The 13,274-nt window shown below is 23.0% G+C and overlaps 2 protein-coding genes across 2 annotated transcripts; one reads left to right on the top strand and one right to left on the bottom strand.

Annotated features, from left to right (window-relative positions):
• Positions 1–182: 182 nt before the first annotated feature.
• Positions 183–6,606, bottom strand: PVVCY_1401320 (conserved Plasmodium protein, unknown function; the record flags this gene model as incomplete). The annotated part of the gene is made up of 2 exons (XM_008624892.1): positions 183–6,081; positions 6,542–6,606. The coding sequence occupies 2 exons, from the start codon at positions 6,604–6,606 to the stop codon at positions 183–185; spliced, it is 5,964 nt and encodes a 1,987-aa protein (XP_008623114.1).
• Positions 6,607–9,251: 2,645 nt separating this feature from the next.
• PVVCY_1401310 (eukaryotic translation initation factor 4 gamma, putative) lies at positions 9,252–12,676 on the top strand (the record flags this gene model as incomplete). The annotated part of the gene is made up of 4 exons (XM_008624893.2): positions 9,252–9,311; positions 9,456–9,517; positions 9,650–11,825; positions 11,978–12,676. 4 exons carry the CDS (start codon positions 9,252–9,254, stop codon positions 12,674–12,676), a joined length of 2,997 nt encoding a protein of 998 aa, XP_008623115.2.
• Between the last annotated feature and the right edge of the window lie 598 nt (positions 12,677–13,274).

Here is a 13,274-nt window from a genome sequence, read left to right as displayed (position 1 = left end):
ATCGGATAAAGGATAATTCATCATTTATTTATTGACAAGGTATATAAGGACAAATCAACAAAAACAATAAATAAAACAATAGAATACATGATAAAATATTATGTAAAAAATATAGCAAATGAAAATATGTATTATTTAAAATTGTTTACAATGTTTCATAATTTTTCCTTATTTTACGGTAATTATATATCCATATTGGTTTCATTTTTTAATATACTCTCAAAATTTTTATTACTATCGTCATCTTGGCTATCTGGTGTCGATATAAAACTCGACAATTTTACAGCACTTAATGAGTTTGATGAAGCACTATCATCATCATTATTTTTTTTTTTCAATGAAAAGGAATCAATACTATCCTGATAATCCTGAAGTTTATTTGATTTTTCACCTAAATATGTGTGGCTATTATGAAGATATATTTCATTGTACATCGTATTAGGTACTTCTTTCTTATCAATCATATCATCTGAAAGTATTATCTCATTATAATTTTTTTTTTTTTTATTACTTTTTTTTCCTTTTTTATTGCTATTTACTTCATAATCTAACATAGAAAGGGGGCTATCGTCTTTTATGCTTTGACTTTTTTCACCATTATTTCGTTCTTTGTTTTGTTTACTCTTTTTCTTCTTCTCTTTCTTTTTTTTACTCTCCCTACTACTCTTGCTATCCTTAGAATGCTGTTCCAAATAAGAATCATTTAAAATTTTTTCAGCTAAATCTTCATCCCATTTTATATTGTCTATATCATTAGAACTATTTCCAAATTTTGGTGATTTTTTACAATTATCAAAAGAGTTAGTTTTATATTTTTCTCCTAATAAATTTTCATCCATACTGCTATTTTCATTATCCACACTTTTTATGTTATGGTTTATTTCTATTTCATTTATTTTACATTCGTTATTTTCTTTCTTCACTATAGTAATATTGTCACGGGGATTTCCCATTTTATATTTATTAGTATTTTTGTTATTTTCATTTGTCTCATTGATATTGTTAGCAGTATCTTTATCGTCTTTCTTCTCCATAATTTTATTGTCAACTTTCGAATTTTCTTCTTCTTTATGTTTTGATACGTTCACGCTTTGATCAAGCACATCATTATTTGTTACGCTCCTTTTTTTTTCTTTTAATTTATTTATATATGAATATAATTTATCAACTTTTATACTCATTTTTTTCTTGGTTGATTCTTCACTTTTATTGTTTTCTTTATTCTTATTATGGTGTTTATCACTTTTTTCACTTCCATCACTATGTATAATAAGCTTTTCAGTTTCCCAATTTATATGAGGGTCATCTAAAATGTAATCTTCTTTTTCTAGTACGTCTGGATTATTTTTATGATCATCAATTTTATTTAGAGTAACATTATCATCATTATCTGTTACAACACTTTGGCTATAATTTGTTTTTTCTTCGCCCTTTTTCTTTGAATGTTTAAAACCAAATTTTCCCAGATTTGTTAAAAATTTATTAAACTTATTTTTATTTTTTTTTTCGCTAGTTCCTATTTTTGAATATTTATCATAATAAGTTTCATCTGCATTTGAATAATAAGATGCACATGAATATGCAATAGAATCATTTCTTTTACTTTTATTCATTGAACCCTTTTCTGTTTCATTTTCTTTAATATTATCTTCTATTATCTCTTTTACCTCATCGTATTCGGTTTTATCTACAGCATTCAAAGCATTGGATTCCTTCCTTTCATCACCTTTTTCTAACGATAGCACTTCTTTATTTTTATCATGCTCATTTTTCGAGCTATCTTCTGATTTCACTTTCTTTGTTTCTGTAATTACTTTAGACAGATTCGTATCTTCTCCAATTATTTCATTATTTTCTTGAAGTGTTACCGAATTTTTTTTTTTACTCTTAGGTTCATCTTTTTGATTCACATTTTCAGTAATTTTTTCTTTTTCTTGAAGGTTATCCGTTTTGACCACTGGTAAATTTTTTACCTCAGCTGAGTTTTTTTTTTCGCTTTTATCGTTACTATTTTTTTTAGTTTTAATTTTGGTTTCAGTATGATCAGTTTGATGAATGGATTTATTTGAATCATTTGAATTTGAGCTAGAGCTATTGCTTTTATTTGTGGCAACATCAAACGCGTCTTCTTCGTCAAACCTCTCAAATATTATACTTTTTTCAATATCATCTTCAATATGCAAATGATCACCTACTTCTTTTTTTAAAATTTGAAATTCGAATTCGTCATCAAATTTAAATTCTTCTGTCGAGCTTGATTTGTTATTTAAATCTTCATCATCATCACTTTTATTAGTCTTTTTTTTGTTTGGATCATTTTTTTTATAATTATTAGTATGATCATCTTCTTCATTGCTACTTTGACTACTACTTTCGTTGTTATATTTATCTTCATTATTTTCAACATTGGTGTCAATTGTATTATCTTTTCTTTTATTTTTTTCTTTTGATTTTGGAGATGGGGATTTATCGTCTTCTTTTTTTTTTTTTTTTCTGCTTAAATTAAATATCTTTTTAAAAGTACTGATATTACTTTTTTTGCTATTCTTTTTTTTCATGCGTCTTTTTTTATCTTCTTTATTATTATATTTGAACGAATAATCAGACGCGTCATTTGAGCCATCCGATTTGCCTTCTACAATTGCAGATCCATTATTTGACTCAATTTGTGAACCCTTTTTATTATGGTCGCCTCGGAACATAAAGAAACTACCAAAAAAAGATCCACCAAGATTATCTCCTTTTTTCTTTTTTATATTACTATTGTTTTTTTCAACTATTTCAGGTTTATTTGAATTTTTATTTTTAAAAGAATCATTATCCAAGTAGGACATATTATTTTCGTATGAATTATTAGCATAATATTCATCATTAGTTTTATTTGCTTCTTTTATTTCCTTATCTTCAATAATTCCTTCATTGTAACTATTTCGTTTACCAAGATTTGGATTATTAAGTTTATCCATTCGTGTAATATTTCGCTTATCTGTTTCATCGCTATTTCTTTTTTTGTATTGTTCATTTACATTGTTATTATTAGTAGTAGTATTTTCAGCACTGTTTCTTTTTTGCTTATTTTCTATCTTTCCTCCATCTTCATTATTATTATTAGGAGTTATTCCTTCACCATCTGTTTTTTCTGTCAAGCTTTGCTTTTTAGGGTTTTCAATAGCTTGTTTTGTATCCTTAATAATGCTAAATTTGCTCTTATTTTGTTTGTTCGTTTTTTTATTGAAACTATAAATTAAAGAGTGCACATATCCCTTCTTTTTTGATGAATCTTTTTTTTTTTTTGCATCGTTTTCATTCTCTTGAGCATTGGCTTGGCCATTATTAAATTCATTAACTTTTTTTATCATTTCTATTTTTTTACTGCTTAAACCAGTTACATAAAGTTGGGCATATAAATCCTGATGACACATTGCACTTCTTTCATAATCTAATGTAACCTCATGAATATTATTTTTAATTATATTGTTTAATGAAAATTCATTTGCTATTTTTTTTTCCATACTACACAATTTTACATTCATTAAACCCTTTACGCGACCACACCATAATTCTTTTATTTTATTATTTATACATTTTTCTAAATATTTTTTTTTCTCTTCTTTTAATTTTTCTAATTCTATATTATTATTAATATATTCTTTTTGTAATTTTAAATCTATCCATTGCCATTTTGAGCAATCTTTTAGCCATTTCTCAAAAAGTTTAAAACTACCCCATTTATCATTTAAAAATGTTTCGATTTTTTTAAAATCTTCTTTATCAGACAATATTTCAAAACCTGAGTATGCATGAGCATTATCTACATTTGTATCCACATTCTTAGTTTCATAATTGCTCAACTGAATGTTGTTACCTACGTGTGCATTTTCATCATTATTAGGGTCATGAATATGGATCTCATTATCCATATTTTCTATGTTCAATACATGGTGGCTACTATTTAAATTTCTATTATGATCATTATCAACAGAAAATTTGGCAGGTATAAAATTGTTATTTGCTATAAGTTGCATAGTATCCGGATCATAGTACAAATTATCAACCCTTCTTATGGATACTTTATTACCATGAGTATTGTCTATACATTTATACAAAATATTATTATTATATATTTCATTTTGTACATTATTACAGTTATCTATAAAATTAACACAATTAATTTGTTCACTTGAAATTCGTGTATCTCCATTACAAAACAAATTACATTCTGGAATATTCCTAAATGATAATGGCATCATTACATTATTATTTTTATTACTATTGGTAGGAATATTATTATGCATACTTCGGTTATCTATATTTAAATTATGTGTAAGCCTATTATTACTATAAGTTTTATTAATATTCTGAGTGTTCATATTTGTGTACCCATTTTGTATTGCATCAAAATTGTATTCATTTAATGGCTTTGCATTAGGTAAAGTACCAAATTGCATACTTGAAGCTTCTGCATGGTTGTTCAATTTATTATTCAAAATAGCATTACCATGCATCGTCATATCAATTGCATTATTAGCCAAATTGTTTGGCAAGTTATTGTAAATATTTTGATGAGATAAATGAGCAGGATATGATTGGGTTTTCAATTTATGAGAACTTTTACATAATTGGGCTGTATTTAAAACTTGTGGCACTGTATTAATTTCACTATTTTTATTTGATACATTTCTATGAAGTGCTATATCAACATTGGGGGTGTCTTCTTCTACCCCTTTGTTTATTTTATCTATAATGCAATAATTCTTAAATTTACTCATATGCTGTGATAATACGCTGGCTTTAGCAGCATTTATTTTATCATCAGTATAAATAGAATCGTATAAATAAAAAAAATCATTCAAATCTCTATAATATGGTGGACATACTAATTGCTTCTTTTGAGCAGCTTTATATTCGTATTCTTTTTTTTTTTCTATCTGGTCATTTCCTAAAACGTTGTAGATTTTTTCAGGAGATGGAATAGTTGTCATATTATCTATTGAATTAAAAATTAAGTTTATCACATTTTTTTTTATATTATGAATATCATCATTTAGATTTTTTACATTGTCATAATAACTTTGTACTTCTTCTTCTAAAGAATATTTTAATTGCTTATATAAAAAAGATAGCATTGTTTTAGCAAAAGTAAGTTCTCCATCTTGAGCTCCAATCCTTTTCATTTCATTTATTTTATTATATATAATTTCTTTTATTAAACTATTAAATTTTTTCGTATCATAAACACACAAAATTAATTCTTTTAACTTAGTATTGATATATTTAAATTTTAAAAGATCAAATGTTATTTGATTTAGAATAACTTTATTTATATCATCTTTAATTGTACTGTCTTCTAAATATTCATATTTTGTTTTTAATTTATTTTTTCTTATATCTTCTATTAATATATCAATTATTTCGTTTTGAAAAAGTAAAATATATTTTAAATCATCATAAATTCTTTTTACATTTCCTTTTTTTTTTATTTTATCTATATCTGCTTTTATCTTTTCGACTTCTCTCTTTAAATCGTCATGGGGTTCAAAATTTAAATTCTTTTCCATACTGTTTTGTGCTTGTGTTTCCTCTTCAGCATTATTAGAATTATCTATATAATTTAGACTTTTTTTTTTTTTTTTATTACTGCTTTTTTTTTTTTTAATCTTTACATTATCATTATCGTCTTTCGATTTCTTCTTATTCATACTTATCTTTTTTTTCATATTCCTCACACTTTTGGAATTTCTTTTATCGCTATGCTTAGCATTGGCATTTGTATTTTTATCAGAAGAGTTCTGTTTATTTAATTCACTAAAAGATAAATAATATTTTTGGTGATCTACATGCTCTGGATTAGATAGTAAATAAGAATCATATATATCGGAAATGGATCCTTTTTCCATTTTATATATCTTTTTATCTTTTTTCAATAAGCTCATAATATCGATTTTTTTTTTTGTATGCTTTCTTTTTATTTCTCCTTCGCCATTAACTGTTGCTTTTTTTATTTTGGTCCCCATTCTAACATCATTTGAACTAGTCATTTCTTTCATAGCATTTATTTCGTTCTCATACACATTTTCGGTTCTGAAAAACAATGAAAAATACAAATATTATAATATAACCATTAATTTAATACAATAGACATAACAAAGATGTTCGATGAATAGACAAATTACTACACACATTTATATATACATTATTTTTTATGCATGATTCACATTGATTATTTTATTATTGTGCTCATTGAAATGGCACAAAAATTTTCAAATGCATTCATTCTGATAGATTTACAATTTCAAATAATTAAACATTTTCTAATAAAAATATTTCCGCATGCATCTTTTTTTATTATTCCATTTGCATGTATATGTGTGCATATGGATCTTATAATAAATTTTATAAAGTAATGAATATTTTGAAACCAAATACATGTTAAAAAATATACGTTTACAAGGATGCACCATTAAAACTGATATAATTTATATTGGCATATGCATGAATGCTGTGGATGTATTACTCCGTTTTCTACTTTTTTTATACTTACATATTACTTCCTATGAAAAGTTCATGAGATTTTCCAGAATCTCTCAAGTTCATAGAGTCAGTCATTTTAACTTCTCCCCTTTCTGATATAATATTCTAAATACAATTGTGTATTTATATTTGTAAAGGGGTTAACCACAACATGAATAATTCACATAAGTAATTATTCCCCGTTTATCAATTTATTACTTATAACAATATTAACATATAAATATATATATATTTATATTTTTAAATAGTGATAATGCCTTAAAACTAATACGTTTTGTGCATTGATTGGCTGTATATATTATTCTTTAATCATTTTGAAAATTGTGCTATTAATAACATATATAAATATAGGTATCATTTTTATATTTTCTTTATTTTCCTACATATAAATAAAATTGAATGCCAATTTAATTACTATTTTACAAAAACACTGTAATTTCATACATCACCTTAATATATATATAAATAAATATGCCTAATCAAAGAAATTATATAAAATTATGCAAAAATATATTAATTATACTTTGATTTGGCATTACTTCACACACACAAAAAAATATAATAATATAATAATAATAAATGATGTAAAAATATTTAAATGACAAAAAAATCAATGAAATTATTTTAAATTAACAAAAATTTATAAATCTGCGTAAAAACGTTACATAAGTATTATATAAGTTATAGAATGCTATAATATTTTTTTTTTTCTTTGCAGACGGCATTTTTTCCCGAGATATATTCAACAATATATTTAATTATATTCAGACGGAAATTAATATTTTATTTGAACCATTATATGAAAATTTTGTTGGGTGCCACAATAATCAAAAAAACTTTGATAAAATTAATAATTAAGTATAATATTTCCAAACACATTTCTTATTTTTATTTTTTTTAAACATATTAATATTTCTTTCATTTTAGGGGGTATAAAAATTATATTATTTTTTGTAACCATAAAAAATGTAATTTAACATATTATGTAACTATACTTATAAAATTATCGTATCAGAAATACGATGTGGTTTGGTATTGATATTTTATTTTTATAATTTTTAACTTAGCATACTTATTTTGCCTCCTTTTATCATTTTATTCTGTTAGTACATATAAATATTCGCATATGTATATATTTACATATGTGCATATATATATTAACATTAAGCATTCATCATATGATCTACTAAACAGTCTATATTTCCATATTTGTTTAAAAATTTGACAATGTTAAAACCATTGTATATGCATTTTTGAATATAAAAATAATATATTTCACCTTTAAATATTAATGAGGACAAACTATTCATATAGGAATAAAAAACATACCCAAATAAATATTTCAATAATCCGTCCATAAGATTATGTACGCTTATACAAAATTATAATTTTCAAAGAACAAAAAAGCGTATATATTATTTAATATATATTTTTTATCTTTAAACAAGAGCCACAAAATTTGAATACAATGAAAAAAATAATTCATATTTATTTATAAGGATAATACAAAAGTTTCCAATCTATTTAATATTGTATAGCAACTGTAATGGTGTAAAATAAATAAATATATTATGAGATAATATTGAAAAACGATGATTTATGATTATATTCTTTAAAATAAAAATATAAGCCAAATTTGTTTAAACACAAACAAAAAATATTGAATTAGCTTTTAATAAAACTTTATTATATAATCCAATTTATTAAAACTTTATTTTTTTGAAATACATGCTTGAAATATTTTTGCTTAAATATTCTCAAGTTTTAATACATGCTTGTGTTTAATGGCAATATATATGTATGTAATAATAAAAGGGGTATTTTATTTTTTTTATATTATACATAATATTATATATATATATATATATATATATTTTTTCAACGTGCATATTATAATTACTCAAACAAATTTCGTCATTTGATGATCAAATTTTTTACAAATTTATACATTTTTTTTAATAAAAAAAAAAATAATAAATATATCAATAAAAAATAAACATATATTGGTATTATTATTAATATACGTACACCTCTTTTTTTTATATATAATAAAAAAACATTATACGTATTTACATTCATATATTATTAATGCATAATCGGTAAATATGCATATTGTATATTAGTGTTTATGATATATATAAATATATTCGTATTAAGATTAAGAATGCTTTAGCATTTTATATATTTTTTATTTTTTTTAATTTATTGAGTAAAAAATAAAAAATAAGATGGAAATATGAGAAAATATATGTTCATTGTACATATAAATCTATAACATATAATACCCCATTTTTCCAATATCACAATTTTATTCTTAAGATTAGTGATAAGCCTTTTATTTAATGTGTTAATTACATTTGTTTGGGTTTTGAACCTTTTAAATAAGTATATACATATTAAGCCTATATGTGTATAATTTATTTTATCCTCCATCAAATGCATATTATCATTTATCATATAAAAATTACATATTTATAATAACTTTATATATCAAAAGTATTATACATACTTTTATATACTTTACTATTATAGCTTTTATTATTTTTTTTTACAATTTCTATGTTTATGTGCTTTAAATATTTGTGCAAAAAATAAATTACATTACATAGAAACCATTAAACATTATTACATAAATAAAATATATGTTTTAATGTATCATAATTATATAATATCTTTTGCATTAACTCTAAATACACACAAAAAACATAAAAATATAAAAAATGAGCTGTATAGACCTGAAGCAAGAGGGTGTACAAAATATTGATAAAAACGTAAATAAAGTAATTTTAAAATTATAATTTACTATTTTTCATTTATGCTCACAATATTTGTTCAATGTGTTCTGTATAGTGTGTATTTTCATATTATATCATTTATTATCATTATATATATACATATTTTTTTTTTTTTTTTCACTCTTTTAGATTAAAGACGATATAAAAACTGATATTGATAAAAAAGAAGGAAACAACGAAAACGGGTCAAGGTAATAAAAACATGAAATTGATAAAGCATATGCATCATGCACTTTTTTCATCGACCTATTATAGATACGCACACCTATGTATGTTTATGAGCTTTATATATAGTTATATTTTTTGTTAATTTTATCTCTTAGGTTCAACAAAAACATTGAAAACGCAGGAAATAATTGGGACAATTTGAGAAACGAATCGAATAAAGTTTTTAGGAATACAAATAAGTTAAATGACAATAATAATAAAAGAGATAGCTTAATAGATGATAACAATAGGAGAATGGATAAAGACGGAAATTCGGGAAATTATCGAAAAAAATATTTTAACAACGAAATGAATAATGCAAATAATAGCACTGAATTTAACAAATCTAATTATAATAAAAATATGAATAATTCAGAAAACCAAAAATATAATTTTAATAGAAACTTTAAAAATAATTACAATAAAAGTAGAAATAGTTTTAACATGAAACATGGAAATACAAATATAAGTGGATTAGGAGATGAAACAAACAATCCAAACAACTATGGAAATAATGAAATGAATCAAAATAATACAAAAATGGGAAGCATCAGCAATTATAATAATTTGCCTGATGGCAATTACAATAACAATATGAATAACAAAACGTTTTATAAAAATAATAAATATAATAAATTTGGTTCTCAAAATAATGACTCTTCTAATAATTTTAATAATATAAATTTTAAGGATAATAAGCAAAATATGAATTATAAGAAGCAATATAATAATAATCCAATGAGCAGGAATACAAGCATGGATGATAACACGAATTATAATAATATGGAAAATGAAAATAACAGTGGAATGAATAATTCACCTAACTACAAATCAAAATATGACAATAATAATAATAGTAATGTAATTAAAAATGATATGTATTTTAGAGAAGAAAATACAAAATACTATGGAAATAATCTAAATTCTCCAAATAACAATTTAAGCCCAAATAACAATATGCGCAATAATAGCACCAATAGGGAACATTCACGAAATCCATTTTTTATGAATAATAAAAAAAATAGCATGGTTAATGACAATACGAATAAAAATAATAGAATGATGGATTTTATGAATAATCCAGATAATGAAAATATGAATCAACAAAATAATATTTACATGCAAAATAATAAAAATAACAATTATAATGATATAAATATATCAAATAATTATATGAAAGATAATAATTTAAAAAAAAATATTGATTCATCTAATTCGCCTCACATGAATAATATGAGAGGTAATAATAATGATGATGGGGATTTTATAAAAAGAGAATTCACAAATGAAAGTAATTATTGCCAAGACAATACACAAAATGAAAATAATAATCATCAAAATAGTGCAATAAAAAATAATTCTGGGAATATGGATGCTAGTACATATATTATGAATAGATTCGCTACATTTAATAATAATTCTACAAACAATAGTAATGCTAACAATGACAATGATCAAAATGTCGTAAATAATTCCAGTAACAACAATTCTAATGATAAACGACCTGATAATATGAATATGCCAAATAATAAAAGTAACAACAATGAAGAAGAAGAATTTGATGAATGGGGAGAATTAGGAGAAGATAAATATATAGACATTAATTCTATTATTAAACAAAAAAATGTTATATTAAACCAACTAGGTGCAAATTTAGATGATATGACAAAAAAAGGCAATGATAATAAAAATAAAAAAAAAATAAAATCAAAGAAAGATAGCATATTTGCACCAGATAATTTAAACATACCACCAGCATCACAACCTAGTGTTGATAAAAAAAAAAATAAAAAAAATAAAAATAAAACTGGAAAAAATGATAATAATGCAAAAGAAAATAATAATATGATAGATAAAGAAAAAAATAAGCAAAATACTAATAATTTAGCTAATAAAAAAAAAGTAGAAAAAACTGAAGAAAAACCATTAGATAATACTAATAATTCTCAATCAAGTGCTCAAAAAAATAATGAAACTGCAGAAGATCCTAAAGAAGGTGAAAATACTGAAAATAAAACCGAAGAGCCAAAGGAAGAAGTTAGCAAGCCTACTAAAGCTATATATGTATTTAAAAAAAAAGAAAATATGCATCCTCTTGAATATATGAAAAGGCAAATAAAAAGTTTGCTTAATAAATTAACAGTGGAAAATTTCCCCATTATAACTGAAAAAATGTGCCAAATTATGGATTCACGCATAAATACTGATGAAATACAAACAGTTGTAAATGAAGTTATTGATAAGGCTGTTTTGGAACATGATTGGTCCGAAATGTATGCCGATCTTTGTCAGGTAAAAAGAAAAAAAACGAGATCATATAATATTTTATATTATTTCTATATACATTTGAATCTTTTCTTATCATCTTTATGAGTAATGTAAGCTAAATTTTGTTATAATATTTTTTATTCACTTTTTCTATGATTATTTTTTTTTTGTTTTAGGCACTAAAATGGAGATCCCCTAATTTTGAGATGAAAAAAAAATCATCCTTTGAAATAGCTTTGCTTAAAAAGATTCAAGAAGAATACGAAAATTTACCTAGTACCTTTGAATCAACTATGAAAGAAAAATTAAAAAGTGATGAAAATGAAGAAGAATTAAGTTTTGCTGAGCAAAAGCAAAAAAAAAGACTATTTGGAATAGTAAAATTAATAGGAGAATTATTCCAAAGACAAATTGTATCAATATCTATTGTTATAAGTATTACACATGATTTATTAATAGCATATGATGAACCTAAGGAATATTGTATAGAAGCCTTTCTTCAACTTATTTATTCAACTGGATTTTTTATTGATAAAATGGAAAAATATAAAAATGTGTTAGATACATGGTTTGGTAGATTAAAAGAATTACAAAGAAAAAAAATGTATTCCAAAAGAATTAAGTTTGTTATACAAGATGTTTTTGATTTAAGATTATCTGAATGGAGAAAAAAAACACACAAAGATACAGCAAAAGGTTTAAATGAATTACGATCCCAGTTAGAAACTGAAGAAATGATGGGAGGATCAATTCATTTAGCACAATTAGGTAATATTGTGATCGTAGGTGAAAGGCACAATATAAGGAATAATGAATCTTACTCTAAATATATGCAAGAACAAGAAAGATTAAGCAAGTTAAATCAAAAAAAATAAAATCAACATAGAAAATGTTTCTGTGAATACAAGTGCGTCTAGAAACATATGCAATGCATATCATTATTCATTTCAGTATGAATAATAACTATGCTTTCAAATTTTCTGTCTTTAGAAAATTACAAACAAAATAATTATATATAGAATATATACAATTTTTTACTTATTTTATCTTAAAACAAACAATTATTTTAGTAATAGCAGTCAAAATTGCAATATCTATATTTGCAATGCTATTAATAAAAGTAGTAGAGGCATCATATAATTAAAAGTTATGATAGCCATTGTTTTCATTACCCCTATAAAAACATAATAAAAATTCATTTGTTGTATCATATACAAAACAATAATAATAATAATTATATGTATCAATTATATGAATTTATATATATAACACATTATGCATATTAATCTTTGCAAATATATTTATATATATCATGTTGAAGATGGCTTATATATGAGCATACAAAAATAAATAAATTCAAAAAAAGAAAGCAAAATTCATAACTTATAGAAATATATTAAAAAATATTTATTCTGTCACAATACAATAATTTAATGTATAGTAAATTATTATGTTTTTTTTTAATTTATACGC

This window comes from Plasmodium vinckei (genome assembly GCF_900681995.1).
Source record: "Plasmodium vinckei vinckei genome assembly, chromosome: PVVCY_14".
Lineage (NCBI taxonomy): Eukaryota > Apicomplexa > Aconoidasida > Haemosporida > Plasmodiidae > Plasmodium > Plasmodium vinckei.
The sequence above is the reverse complement of the archived record's forward strand: the minus strand, read 5'-3'. Positions and strand labels throughout refer to the sequence as shown.